The sequence below is a fragment of the Colius striatus genome, chromosome 1 (assembly GCF_028858725.1).
Source record: "Colius striatus isolate bColStr4 chromosome 1, bColStr4.1.hap1, whole genome shotgun sequence".
NCBI classification, from domain to species: domain Eukaryota; kingdom Metazoa; phylum Chordata; class Aves; order Coliiformes; family Coliidae; genus Colius; species Colius striatus.
Window position 1 is genome coordinate 59,881,011 of NC_084759.1, and position 14,915 is coordinate 59,895,925.

Below are 14,915 nucleotides of genomic sequence, written 5' to 3' on the forward strand. Positions count from 1 at the left end.
CAAGATCCTGTGTGGAAGAGGCAGGAGACCAAGCAGGATCGTGACCTTGGATTTCAGGTGAGCTGATTTTGGCCTCTTCAAAGACCTGCTTGGAAGGATCTCATAGGATAAGATCCTAGATAGTACGAGTGCCCAAGAGAGCTGGTTGGTCTTCAAGTGCCACTTACTTCAAGCCCAAGATTGGTGTGTACACAAGCAGAAAAGCAAGAAAAAGAGGCAGGAAGCCTCTGTGGATGAATCAAAAATCTATGTAAGGTGGAAAAAGGGCTGGATTGCTTGGGAAGAGTATAGGAACATTGCCAAAGTATGCAGGGACAAAATGAGGAGGGCTAAAGCCCTTTTGGAATTAAACCTGGCAAAGGAAGTAAAGGAAAACAGGAAGGGCTTTTTCAAATATATTAGCAACAAAAGGAAGATCAGGGGGAATGTGAACCCTACTGATGAACAATGATGGTGTCCCAGTGACAGAGGATGCAGAGAAGGCAAAGACTTTGCCTAGGAGGATGAGGTTAGAGACCTGTTGGGCAAGCTTAACACCCAGAAATCTATTGCACCTGATGGGATGCATCCACAAGTGTTGAGGGAGCTGGCTGATGTTATTCCTAAGCCACTCTCCATCATTTTCAAAAGATCGTGGAGGACTGGAAGGGTGTCTGAGGACTGGAGGAAGGCCAATGTCACTCCAACTTGAAAAAAGGCAAGAAGGATGACCGGGAAACTACAGGCCAGTCAGCCTCACCTCCATCCCTGGAAAGGTGATGGAACAACTCATTCTGGATGCCATCTCAAAACACATGAAGGAAAACATGGTTATCGGGGAAGTCAACACAGATTCCCCAAAGGGAAATCCTGCTTGATCAACCCGATAGCCTTCTATGATGGCATGAGGGGACAGCAGTGGATGTCATCTACCTTGACTTCAGTAAGGCTTTTGACACTGTTTCCTACAACATCCTCATCGAAAGGCTCAGACAGTGTGGCTCAGACAAGTGGACAGTGAGGTGGATTGAGAGCTGGCTGAATGACAGAGCCCAGAGCGTGATGATCAGTGGCACTGAATTAAGTTGGAGGCCTGTGGCCAGTGGAGATCCACAGGGATCAGTTCTGGGGCCAGTCTTGTTCAACATCTTCATCAACGACCTGTGTGAGGGGACAGAGTGTACCCTCAGCAGGTTATCTGATGACACCAAACTGGGAGGACTGGCTGATTCCCCAGAAGGCTGTGCTGCCATTCAGCAGGATCTCAAACAGCTTGAGAGTTGGGCAGAGAGGAACCTCATGAGGTTTAACAAGGACAAGCACAGAGTCCTGCATCTGGGAAGGAACAACCCCATGCACCAGTACAGGCTGGGGGTCGACCTGCTGGAGAGCAGCTCTGTAGAGATGGATCTGGGAGTCCTGGTTGACAATAAACTAACCATGAGCCGGCAATGTGCCCTCATGGCCGAGAAGGCCAATGACATCCTGGATGCATCAAGAAGAGTGTGGCCAGCAGGTCAAGGGAGGTTCTTCTCCCCCTCTACTCTGCCCTGCTGAGGCCTCATCTGGAGTCTCGTGTCCAATTCTGGGCTGCTCAGCTCAAGAGGGACAGGGAACTGCTGGAGAGAGTCCAGCACAGGGCCAGCAAGATGATCAGGGGAATGGAACATCTTTCATATGAGGAAAGGCTGTGGGAACTGAGGGACTGTTCAGCATGGGGAAGAGGAGGCAGAGGAGTGGACCTCATTAATACAAGTATTTTAAAGGTGTTTGTCAAGAGGATGGGGCAACACTTCTGTAGTGTCTAGTGACAAGACTAGGGGTAATGGACAAAAGATGGAACATGGAAAGTTCTACTTAAGGAAAAACTTCTTTCCTGTGAGTGAGGGAGCCCTGGCACAGGCTGCCCAGGGATGTGTAGTCTCTGTGTCTGGATTCGAACCCTGCCTGGACATGTTCCTGCATGACCGGATCGAGGTGAATCTACTGGAGGATTTGTAGAGGTCCCTTCTGACACCTAACAGTCTGTGATTCTGTGAGACTTCTATGCTTTAAGTCTTATCATCATTCTGTACCAACAGCAAAATTGAGCCCATAAGATGAAAACAGAACAGCTCCAAATAAAGCTTTTGCAACTGGTAGGTAAAAGGATATAGCTCAAGTTAAAAAGTGTTCAAATCTGCATTAAAAGATATCTTGACAACCAAGTGTGATTGGAGGCTAATACTCTGGGATAGTTGTGGCTATGTTCCCAGTGTACAGGTATGTGCCGAGACTCTGTGAACATCACGATTATTTATCACGGTTTTTCCTAGGGGAAGATTCGTGCAGGTGCAGGCAGCACGTGTGGGTGCATTCATTGGACTGAGGACAAAATCCAAGGGCAGTTCAGAGGAAGTTCAGAAAGTATTAGGAGAAGCTCCTAATCTCCCTTTCTGGTAGAAGAGCTGGGATAGGTTGAGGGAAAAGTGCTTAATGTAAAGAGAAGACTGCTATCACCACATTCCTCAGTTCTTCACCCCCTTGTAAATGTGTTCTGTATGGATTCACAGAGCTCCATCTGAAGTTGGTAACACAAATCCCATACTTTCTAATCTCGGTATGTTTTATTAGCTGTCTCTGGCATTAGGTGTTGCTGAGAAGACAGCACATTGTGCTTACGTTTGCTTTTTTTTTCTGGGCTCAGAAATGCAATTTAGTAGAGAATAACTAATGCTACAAGGTCTTGTCTGCCATAAAATGGTACAAGTCTACAGCAGTGTGTAATGTGAACCAGACTTATGATCAAGCACAAAGCATTTTTCATGTAGAAGTAATTCAGGAACCTGTTACTTTCTTTAGAAGTGGGCATATTGCTGCAGATTATTTCCTGAAGATGAGAGCAGACCTTGCACAGAGTTTTATTTTTACTTGAGAACCTCTGAGAATATAAAACTTTGTCTAAAATAAAGTTATCTCCACTTACAAGGAAATTACTTTGAGATTAAGTAGCTGTTCTAAAAGCAGGTAAAGAAGTGGACAACTTTCTCCATGTTATGAGTATTTGGATGTCCTCTTTTTTTCGTTCAGGTGTTTCAGAAGTGATGGAAAATAAGCACTCATTTTGAGGCCACACTTAGAAGTTGGGTCAAGAGTTTGTGTTTACTGAAGCTCATAAAAGTTTTTGAGGACCCTTGAGAAATGGTATACTTGTGCGGTGCTTTACATTCCTCCTCTCAAGGGTTTCTTTTAAGGGGTTCATCTCTCAGTCTCTCACATTGATCACCATTTTGATGAAATATGTGATGTTTTAGTTGAGTGCCATAGTACTCCCATGAAATGAGAATGTGCTACAGGATCATGACTGAGCGTAGCTGTGAAATTGCCTTTTCTTGCTCTGATTTGGAAGGCAATCAGCTTCGTGTAGGTCATTTTAAATCCCCTTTTGGCGGTGGTTTTTGCCTTAAGGAAGGAGATGACTGGGGATTTGTGTGACAGAATTGTTAACCATGCTTGAATTTTCCATGCTGTGTGATTGAGAGCGCTTGTGCTGTATGAGCTCACTTGTCTGTGCCTGCCATTCATCAGTGTTACGGACTGCAAAAGCTGCCACTTCAATGCTGCTCGTTTGGTACCCGATCTTATCTGTGCAAATGTTGTGGTGGAGTTGTGGAAACAAGGTCTTCGAGGTCTCATGGGATCTTGCAGCAGCCAGAACGCCCAGAAAGCTGGAAAGGGAAGAAAGGTGATTATTAGAGCATGCAGGCGAGATGTGGATACACGAGGAGTGTAAGGGTGCTGTGGTGCCACAATACTGAGTTGCAATACTGACTACTTATCTCTTCAATGCACAGTCCAAGCATTTAATCCTCATAGCTTCTCGGTGAGGTAGGTAAGTCAAGCTGGAAGGATGCAAGATTTCACAGAAGTGATCTTTTACAGCTATATAAGCAAGATTATTTTCTTTAAAAGATAAACAGAGTAAAAGAATGCTGGAAGCAGTGGAAACTACTTACGAAATAGATTTAATGTGACTTGGAAAGTGTTTAAAACTGTGTATATCTGAAGTATTGTGTTAATACTATGGAGTACTAAAATAACACAAAGCAGTATTACGTACTCTGCAGAGGTTTTGTAGGATAATTTTGTTTACAATTGCATTCATTTTCCTTTTTCCAGTAATTTATCAAGTTGCTAATTCTAGTTTTTAAGCTTTCTCTTTTTTTCCTCCTCCTTTCCCATATAAAAGGGTTTTTATTCTGTTCCCGTACTCTCCGTATTGTAGAAGAAATTCTCAAATAAAAATCCAAACCAGCACAGGAAAATACGTTGTTGTCCAACATTAAATTAGTTTTACTTCAAGCTTTTCAGATGACTGTTTTTAGCAAAGAACGGAAATACTCTTTGAGAAAGTAAAGCAGCGATGCAGCCTTTCAGGCTCTCTAGCGAATTCATTGATCTTTATCTTTGAATATCTTTTAATGCAGTTTGGTGCTTCATCAAGACACTGTAATTTTTGTCCTTGGCTTTCAGTCTCCTTTTCCCTACTAATGGCTGTGTAATGACTTTGAACTGGGAGTTTTTTGTAGCAAAGCCATACTGGAGAAGACTGATGTTGCGTTTAGTTTTGAACCTTGTGAATCCTAAGTAATTTTATGTTTCCATTCTGACAATTGACTTTGTTCCACATATGCAAAGGAGAATACGGAGTTTGGTGTTGTGATCAATGGAATTATTTTTTTTCTGATCTAAGTGATAAGAAGAAACTTAGCCTTCTAAAAAAATTTTGTGTTCATGTTTTACTTTATGCTGTAGTTTCACAGTTAGCCATAACTTCGCTTGTGACATTCTTCTATCATAGTGTTTAGCAGAGAATGGAGACATTTTAATCTTCAGTTCAGGATTCAGATTTCTAACAAAAGAGTGAACTCAAAAGTGGTCTTTCTCCTTCTCTCAAAATGAATAGAAGCATTCAAGAAATAAGCAGAATCAGTGACACCAATGAGAGGAACAGTGAATTCTTCATTGACATGCTGAACTATTTAAAGTTATTTCATCAGGTTTGCATTTAGGAATGAATGGCTTTTCTTATTTCCTAAGAAAGAGTATTGACTACAACAGTGAATAATGCACTCAATTACAGTCGTTACTATAAATGCTGAAATGAGATATTACTGTAGGCTTGACACATATGGCATGTAGCAAAATGAGAAGGTTTGTGGTGTGGCTTATGACCAGTGAATAGCAAAAAGTTTTCAAAGCTTGGCTATGTTCATTGAACTACATTTAATTCTGATGATTCTCTTGCTAAATTAACAATTTTCTGGAGGCACAAAATAATTTGCCAACTTAGAAGCACAGTAGAACTTGATGTGAATACATTGGAGGATATCCTAAAGCAAGCTCCCAGGAGATGGCTCAGTAAAATATTTTCTTCTACATATTTGGGAGTATTCCAGTTGTTTGATTTATATTCAGCCAAAAATACAAATGTGTGCTGTATTTCATAAAATTCTTGGCTTTGCATCAGAATCTGTTGTAATTTTCTCGTGGTAGTGTATATTATTGCACTCCCAGTGGAGGGTTAGGCAGACCCATTTAAAGAGCTTGCAATAATGCTAATCACATTGCTAAGTAAAGTTGGCAGTTGTTTGATACACGTCAATCTGTTAATACTTAGACTTTCTCGATAGAACAGCACGTCTGAATAAGTTATCACTTTGCTAGCAGGATTACTTGTAATGTATTGTAATTGAGACTGAGAAAACAACACTAATTGTTAGTTTCTTACAACTTTTGTGCTTTACCAACCTCTGATCTTGGACAATTCTGAAGTGCATAAAAGCAATAATTACCCCTATCTTTGGAAGAGTCCTCTGTATAGCTCTCAAATTATACAGTAAAAATCTTAAGTGTAGTGAAATCCCTGTCGGCTTATGACTTTTTTTTCTGTATTTGGCTAAAGGATGGCTCTGTGTGAGTGGTATTTTTCACTGTGAATTTCATGCATGTTTATAGTATTCAATGCTTTCTTGATGACATTTATATTTTTTTAATGTAGGAACACTCATTTAAGTTTTCCTACCGCTGAGTAAATATCAGTATGTTCTAAAACTGGTGTTGATTTGAACGTTTTGAAGTATCTCTTAAAAAATACCAATTAGCAACTGTCATTTATTGTAGGTGCTACAAAATATATTAGAAACAGAAAATGAATATGCTAAGGAGCTACAAACAATGCTTTCAAACTACCTGCGACCATTACAAGCCAGTGAAAAGTATGTGAGTTTGTTTATTAATTTAAGCTTGGTATCTACTGTGTATTGGGGAGGGGGTTCTTACATGGTCAAAATTTCAGTGTCAATGTGCATTTTCTTGTGTGGACTATGAGATTCTTGAGGTGGACTTACCTTTATTCAGTTTGCCAGTAAGAATTTTGTAAGTTTTATTAAAGCACAATTAGTCAATAACTGCAAACCTAAACACCTTTTATTTACTTTGGCTCCAGGCTGAACTCTGCAAATACTTCATACTTAATGGGAAACCTGGAAGAAATAAGTTCTTTCCAGCAAATGCTTGTACAGTCTTTAGAAGAATGCACCAAGTAAGTACTATGCATACCAGATACTGTGAAATTCTAAAAAGAAAATATTTTTAATTGTTTTACTTGTATGTTATTTGACATAATTTTTGTTCCTCTCCCTTTAAGGGTAGTTGCTATAGCAGTACAGAAATAGATGTTTGAATAATGCATTGATTGCTTGTTCAGATAGATATTGGCCATAAAATGCAATTGCAGAGGCAGGAATTTTGTTGTGGTCTGAAAACAATTTGAATTTCCATGATGCAATTGCATACCAGTGGGTAAGTGGTAGAAGAAATCGTGTTTTTTGTTTTGGAAGCAATAATGTTAAGCCTTTCCTTAAAATGAGAGAGGGAAGGGAGCTTATATTGTGATGGAACAGTGGAGGAAGGGATAAGTGACTTGGATGAAAGATACTATATGAGAATGCTTATGTTTGTATTCTTCAGTCCCGAGCAATGATGGTAGTCCAAATGTGCTGGGAGAGGTGTGCAGGATAGGCAGAAAGAGCAATATGGGCTAAAAAAAAAAAAAAGGCATCAGTGCCTGTACTGTACCATATAGGAAGTGTGAAGAACAGAAAGAAGGGGATGAAGACACTTGTTTTCCTTCTATAGGTTAGGGTTGAAATCATAGCTGGATGTTTTTCAGCTTGGACCTCAGCAGTTGGGGGTGTAAAAAAGAGAGTGACAGTATCACATATGAGTTGTCCTGGCAATTTTCTAGTGTTGAAACTCTACTGAAAGTGTAATTCCTATTTCTAACCTCAGTTGTGTCTTTTTTCTTGCTTGTGTTCTGGTTTTGTTTGACCACATAGTGAGCTAAGGCAACTTGCTAATCCAAATTTGCTTGTTTTCTGCCAAGTTAGTAATTTGAATTGCTACTGAAGGCTTAGACCTAAGTTTCAGTCTTCTGTGGGAGTACTTGGCTGTGAGAAGGACTGAATGTCTTAGATGGAGGAGAAAATACCTCTTTTGGCAGCAGTGATCTTTACATCATTTCATAGAATCGTAGAATAGAATCATAGAATGGTAGGAGTTGGAAGGGACCTTTAGAGATCATCTAGTCCAACCGCCCTGCAGAAGCAGGTTCACCTAGATCAGGTCACATAAGAACATGTCCAGGCAAGTCTTGAAGACCTCCACGGAAGGAGACTCCATAACCCCTCTGGGCAGCCTGTGCCAGGGCTCCCTCACCTGAACAGTGAAATAGTTTTTTTCTTATATTTATGTGGAACTTTTTGTGTTCCAGCTTCATCCCATTACCCCCTGTCCTGTTGCTAGCTACTATGGAAAAAAGGGATGTCCCAACCTCCTGACACCCACCCTTTAGATACTTATAAATGTTAATAAGATCTCCTCTCAGTCTCCTCTTCTCCAGACTCAACAGCCCCAGCTCCTGCAGCCTTTCCTCGTATGAAAGATGTTTCATTCCCCTGATCATCTTGGTGGCCCTGCGCTGGACTCTCTCCAGCACTTCCCTGTCCCTCTTGAGCTGAGGAGCCCAGAACTGGACACAGTGCTCCAGATGAGGCCTCACCAGGGCAGAGTAGAGGAGGAGAAGAACCTCCCTTGACCTGCTGGCCACACTCTTCTTGATGCATCCAGGATGCCATTGGCCTTCTTGGCCACGAGGGCACATTGCTGGCTCATATTTAGCTTATTATCAGTCAGGACTTTCAGTGTGTCTTTTTTTAACCTCTCCCTAATCTTTTGCTCTGAGCTGCTCTGTGTGAAGAGGAGGCTTTGTCTTGACAAAGTATAAGCTACATCTTAGGCAGTAATATATGCCTGAGCCTGTTGCTGACTTGGGATCCTATGTCCTCCTTACCACCTGGCTTTTCTCCCACTCTTCTGCCTCTGCATGACTTAGACTGGAGAAAGTGGAAAGGAGGACATTATTGTAGTTCAGATGACTATTCAGCAGTGAAATGGAAACAGTTTTGAAATGTACTTTCTTCCATGCTGTGTTTGCAAAATGATATTCTTTATGGCAAGTTAGACTAGATCAGTGAAGTTTATAAATCCCGGAGAACGATCATTTTTCTGCATACTTAAATGTTGCCTTCCTTTTCTTGTCAGTGTGCTTTGTTGTTTCATTGTTTTGTTTCTGGCCATGATTTAGTTTCTGTGAATCAGAAGTTAGGGAAATGAAGTACTTTGCATGAACAGATTGTCGTCTTTGAAAACATTTTTGAAGGTAGTCTTAAACAGGTATGGAAGAGCACATGCCTTTAAATAAATACTAATGAAGGCTTTGTTTTAAGCTGAAATGTGAGTTAATGTGATATCGTAATATAGCTTCAAGCTCAGAAAGCCTATTTAGAAGTCCTTCCTTGATTTAAACTTTATTAGAGCACCTTCTCGTAATGTTACAGATCATGTCCTTTATTTCTTGTTCCTGTTAAGTGAAGTGTTGCTGTGTAATAAATTTGGAACATAATGGATGCCAGTAGGTGGGCAGAGGAAGTGATGCCCCCAGCCTACTGAAGGGCTACTGTTACTTTCATTTCATAAATAGCTGATCATGCCAAGTTGTATTTTCAGTTTAGTTTTCATCATAGCATATTGACTTGAGCATCCAGCTTTCTCCTGTTTTGAATCTAATCCATCATAATTACTATCCTGTAGATGAGTGCTTGCCCTGCTGTCTTGTTCTTTATCATTTTGCCATGTTTTTCTGGCTGATGAACCTGTTCTGTAAACTCAGACTAGCTCCCAGACTGAAAATAAACTTATCATTTTATTTTATTTTTGGTAGAGAGCTTTTAGTCCCATCGCTCAGACACTTTATATTGCAGCATCCAGTGTGTTGTTTTTTTCTAATATCAGAATGACCAAACGCTGACATCCTGCCAGTTGTAGTGCTGCCAGCCTACTTTGCTTGACAAATTCCTGTTATTGGGTGCAAGAGTTGAATTTCACACCTCTGTCGAGTCAGTTTGTCATTTGAATTTTCTCTTAACAAATCATGGCATGTACCTCAGTGACAGAAACTTTGTGGTGCTTTTCTTCTTGCTTGTGCCACTTTGACTTATTTAATTCTCATATTGTTAAATGTTAGGCTGTGGATTTTTTTTCAGAACGCACAATGCTGCAGTGGGTGCTTTTTGTGTTTTGGGGAAAGCAGTTGTTTGTGGTTTGCTTTTTAGTTGTGTGACACTCTCCCACCCACCTTACAGCCTCTTCTGGTTTATTGCTAAAGGTTTAACCAATTTCCACTCGTCCAGATAGTCCTCTGTTGCCGTATCTCTGTAGTGTTCCTGTGAGCTCCTCCATATGTCACAGGCCTGGGAACAGTTCTTGTCCTCTGAGCACCATCAGACAGGTTCATTTGGGATCACTTCTACCTTCGTGGCTTGTTCATTTATGAAAGAAAAGTGGTATATGAAATGAATCTAGCATTGAGTGAGAATCTTCTGGCTGATTTGATTCAGAAGTGCTTTGCTTTTTTTTTTTTGTCTGATGAGCTTCAAGTGCGCTGTGATGAATGGATGCAAAAGAGCTATAAGTGACAAGGTAGAGCAGCAGTGCTGGTGTCTTCAGTTGCAAAAAGGCAGATTTCTGACAGTAAAACAGAGCAAGAACACTCCTGTCTCTTGAAGATGGAAAATGGTCTTGTTCTGTGGGTCTCTTTCCAGATCTGTGATGTGGTGACAAAGATCAGTTCTACAGTGGTTCACACAGCAGTCATCTCTAAACAGAGTCGGTGTTGGTCAGGTGATTTCTGGGCTGATCTAAATGATCTCTATTGAAAATATTGCTCTTTGGGTATTTCTGTCGCAGGAGATTGAACAGATGTCTCCTGCTCAAAAAAAAAATTCTTCCATTCATCTGGAAATAGAGGCTATCAGTCTATGGCAGTACTTCTCAGTAAGAGATGGGATGGAGGACACTACAGCCAAGCTGTGTGGTGATGCCAGCCTGGATGGACTGCTTAGGTGTTGATTGTCTTTTAGGTGGTATCACAGACTTATCTCCCTGCCTTCTAACAGCCTTAGCTAGATTTTGCCCTTTCTCTCCCTCCTGCCCCTGATCTAGCAGTCACGGTAATTATGTTGTTTATCTTGTTCTGTGTTTGAGTGGAAACAGATACTTCATGTTCTGAGGCGATCTTAGAGTGGAATAGGCATTTAAAAAAAAAAAAAAACAACCAACAAAAAACCCAACCAACCAAAACAAAACCAAGATGGGGGGAGGCAAGGATGTGAGGTGTGAGAAGTATGTTGCTTAAATGTAATCCAAGGCTAATCAATGTTTCAAGTTTTGATTTTGGAGTGCAGATGAAGTAAGTCTGTTAAAGGTTTATCCCAGTATCTTCCCTTGCTTTTGGTTATTGTATCAACAGAAATAAGGCTGTCCAAAGTTAAGTGAATTTAACAGAGTATCTTCAGATTAGGTGAAACAAACATGGATATTAACTGATGTCTGAAACGATACCGCAAATAGACAAATACTGAAAGGTGTGGTTGTGAAGAGAGCATTGACAATTAGACTGATTTATTGTGAATAAGTTGAGTAGTGTCTCCATTTGTGTGACAGTAGCTCAGAAAGTTGAGAAGTGTCCCTCTTATTTCAATGATTTTGTTAACTCTGAAGCCTCCAGAGATAACTCCAATCTTGTGTTTCTTTACAAACTGTATCCAAGGAGTCATTAATCAAAATTATCCTGTAATTTTTGGACATCTTCACTTGTTGTGGATCTTCTCTGTTATTAGCTTTTAAGTTAAAGACATTCACTGTGCTGCACTCCAGCTCCTTAAAGAGGCTGAAAGGGACAGGAAATTCTACTGTTTATCTTTCTGTGGAAGAGTGCAAAATACCACCCAGATAATTAAAAGTTTTCAGTTTGTGGCAGGTTTTTTCAGGGGTGTATATAGATCAATATATAGGGACACAGATTTCTACAGGACACTTAGAGTAACCACGCAGTCAAGTGAAATTTAGGGACATATGATCTGATATACAATACTGATTACATTTTGTGATGTTTTTCTTCTAAAATTACCTCTGTTAGTTTGTGTTTAAATTTGTTCACTGTCCACTGACAGCAAAACTAATGCAGATTTTTTTCAGAACACGCAGGACATAATGAGACATTCCGTAATGTTGCTCCCCTGTGTTGGCTGCTGGTACAACTTTAGCCCACTTCTGATCACTGGTTTAGGTCAGAATCTTAAAGTAAAATTGATTGAATAACAGGATATTTTCTTTCTTTTCCCAAATTATCATGCAGTGGAAACTCATTTTAAGTCCGGAGAAAAGGAAGTGATGGGTATTGGATGTAACTCCAACAAGCAGATAATCTATTAGGTAGTTCAGATACAGTCATATGATGATGTCTCCTTGTGTACAACAGTAGAAGATTTATTATGGTTCTCTTAATTATGTAAATTAAAACATTTTTGGCTTTTTGTAACTGAGGTTCTTATTTATATATGATAGAATCATAGAATGGTAGGGTTGGGAGGGACCTTTAGAGATCATCTAGTCTAACCTCCCTGCAGAAGCAGGTCAACCTAGATCATGTCACAGGAATGTGTCCAGGTGGATTTTGAAGACCTCCAGAGAAGGAGACTCCACACCTTCCCTGGGCAGCCTGTGCCAGGACTCCCTCACCCTCACAGGAAAGAAGTTTTTTCTTCTGTGTAAATGGAACTTTTTGTGTTCCAGCTTCATCCCATTACCCCTTGCACTCCTGCTAGGTACCACAGAAAGAAGGGATGCCCCAACCTCTTGACACCCACTATTTAGATATTTGTAAACATTAGTAAGATCCCCCCTCAATCTCCTCTTCTCCAAACTAAACAGCCCCAGTTCCTGCAGCCTTTCCTCGTATGAAAGATGTTCCAGTCCCCTGATCATGTTGGTGGCCCTGCACTGGACTCTCTCCAGAAGTTCTCTGTCCCTCCTGAGCTGGGGAGCCCAGAACTGGACACAGGAATGCAGATGAGGCCTCACCAGATAAATATTGTATTTATATGTAATTAATCATTGAAATACCAAACATGAGAAGAAAACTGGGATGACAATTTCAGAATAAATTGGAAAATAACTGTTCTCTTTATTGAACACTAATTGCTAAAAGTTTTATATGATGTAGTGATGGTTTTCAGCATTAAAAGTGGATACCGGTAATTTATTAATTTTTCCTCTGAAAATGTTAGAACCCTTGCAACTAATGCATGCATTAGAGAAGTCAAAGGGGATGACTTGCTGCACTCTCAAACTCTGTTCTTTACTCAACAAAGAATGTGCAGTATAAAGCTGCAATGGATGTGCAACATGTAGAAGAGAATAATAATCGGTCTTTCATTTTGCTGAGAGGACGTCAGAGTGAGAAGAGACAGATGCCTCCTTCATGCAACAGCAATAATTAGTGTCTCGTTCCTCCTGTCCCGTACTCACTGCAGTATGAAAAGGGAAATTAACCGTTTTCAGCAACTGTTGCTTGAGATCTCTTACTATTTAATACTAAATTATATGCCTTGAGTAGATCCTCAGAGTTTGTGACTTCTGCTGCATCTGTTACTCAGAGATGGCATTATTAGTTCATGCTTAGATTTACTAAGGGAGGCCAGCTGCTAAGCAGGAAGTGCTGCTTGGAAGGCTCTTAGAACAGCATTCCCTCTGTGTTGGGGAATACCCCTGGTTTTCTCCTAAATACCTGCAAAAGCAGGCACTCTATTGATTTCAGAATTTGAACTTTTCTTGAAAAAGAAATAAAAGATGCAGACAATAGAAGCACATAATGTGCTAGCTGGGGATTCAACTGTTGTTTTCTGAGTGTCTGTAATGAACTTTCAGATAAGGAAGCGTGTTTTCCCTGTCTCACGCTTTGAACATCTGTACACTCAATTTTGACATCATATGGAGTTAGGCCTTCCTACTCTATACAGAACAGCTTGAAAGGACATAGAGTTATTGTTTTGAAATTTAGGGGAATATTTCTTGGCATCATCTTGGGATGAAATTTGAATTTTAACTACTATGAGCAAACTAAAGGAGACTGTGTTAGAGCAGAATGGGAACATCATCTGTCTGGAAGAGCAGCTGTTCTGGAAAGCTGAACGGTTCTTCTCTGCTGGAGTTCACTTGAGCACCTATTCTGGACAATTACAGAAAATTTCAACTTAAAATAAGACTGTGTTATCTGTTGAGCCTTTAATGTCTGTTGAATACTTTTGGAGGACTTCTAGGTTTAAAAACAATGTGGAATACTGGTTTTAAGGGTAGCTAAATGGATAACAACAACAAAATTCACTGTTTATCTTGTCTTGCAAATCAGGCTGAAGCAAAGACTCAGCATATTTATGTTAGGAAATGCAATCTTTATCCAAGAAGAGGAAATATATGGAGAAGTTGAAACATGTAATTTGCTTGTACATGCTGTACAGTGAGTTTAGACAAGGTATCAAGGACAAGCTTGAAGTCTAGGACTGTTAAAAACCTACTGCTGAAGAGGCTTAGTCCTTCAAGAGGGAGTTGCTGTGTGAAAGATTGTGACACCCTTACGATATTGTTCACTTGTTTATACAGTTTGTTACATAGGAAGCAATCTAGTGGCTTTGAGTGGCTTTGAGAATGGCAATGTAGTAGTAGCGAGGAAGGAGGGCTGGCTAGAGTGTATACTTCTTCACGTCAGTTTGTGTTTAACTTGGAAATTACTTTAGACTTTTAGAAAGTATTTAGTGTGCTTTTATTTGCATATGAAGTATGCAGCTTAAAGAGATAATAAGACTGGAAGAGCTGCTTTTTTTTTTCCTCTCTGCTTATATGGATGCAAAATCAAAAGTCAGAATCTCACTTTCTGCTGATTTTACCACTTCCAAGCTGAATGCTACACAGCTGATTTCAGATATTTATACTCCAGATGTTTTCTCACTGCAATTTGAGATAACAGTTTCTGATAAAACCTTTTGAAAAATGCACTGTATATTCATATTACCTTTCTTATTATCTTGTACTCCTTTATTGCTGTGAATAAATATGTGCTTATATATTACTCACATACTTCATCAAAACTGATTAGGTTCACCAAGACTCTGTGAAATTGAGGTTTTCTTTTAAATGCTGTTTGGGTTTTTTTTTTCTGAGTCATCTTTTTTTCTGAAGTCACTGAGGCTGCTGTTGTTTAAGCATCGTTTTACTTTAGACAAAATAAGCTCCTCTGAACAGAATTGTGACATTTTCCCTCACTACTTAGCAAATGTGGTGCTTTTATGCATGAAATATGGAGAATGTATGAGTTCTAGAAGCTATTTCTGTACTGACAGTGTAAAGCAGCACTCTTGCTCTGGTTACAAACCAATATAATAGTTCTTTATGGTCTCTAAAAAGTAAGACGAGTAACAATCTGTAAAAACAGCCTGTTC

At 40.0% G+C, this 14,915-nt stretch overlaps 1 protein-coding gene across 2 annotated transcripts in view; it reads left to right on the forward strand.

Moving 5' to 3' along the window:
- The window catches only part of ARHGEF7 (Rho guanine nucleotide exchange factor 7), a 124,349-nt gene that overhangs the window by 65,206 nt on the left and 44,228 nt on the right, over window positions 1–14,915 (forward strand). For both annotated transcript variants that reach the window (XM_061996819.1, XM_061996825.1), the window contains exons 7-8: window positions 6,142–6,236; window positions 6,467–6,562. In XM_061996819.1, the coding sequence (XP_061852803.1) occupies window positions 6,142–6,236; window positions 6,467–6,562 (191 nt within the window). The remainder of the gene's footprint in view (window positions 1–6,141; window positions 6,237–6,466; window positions 6,563–14,915) is intronic.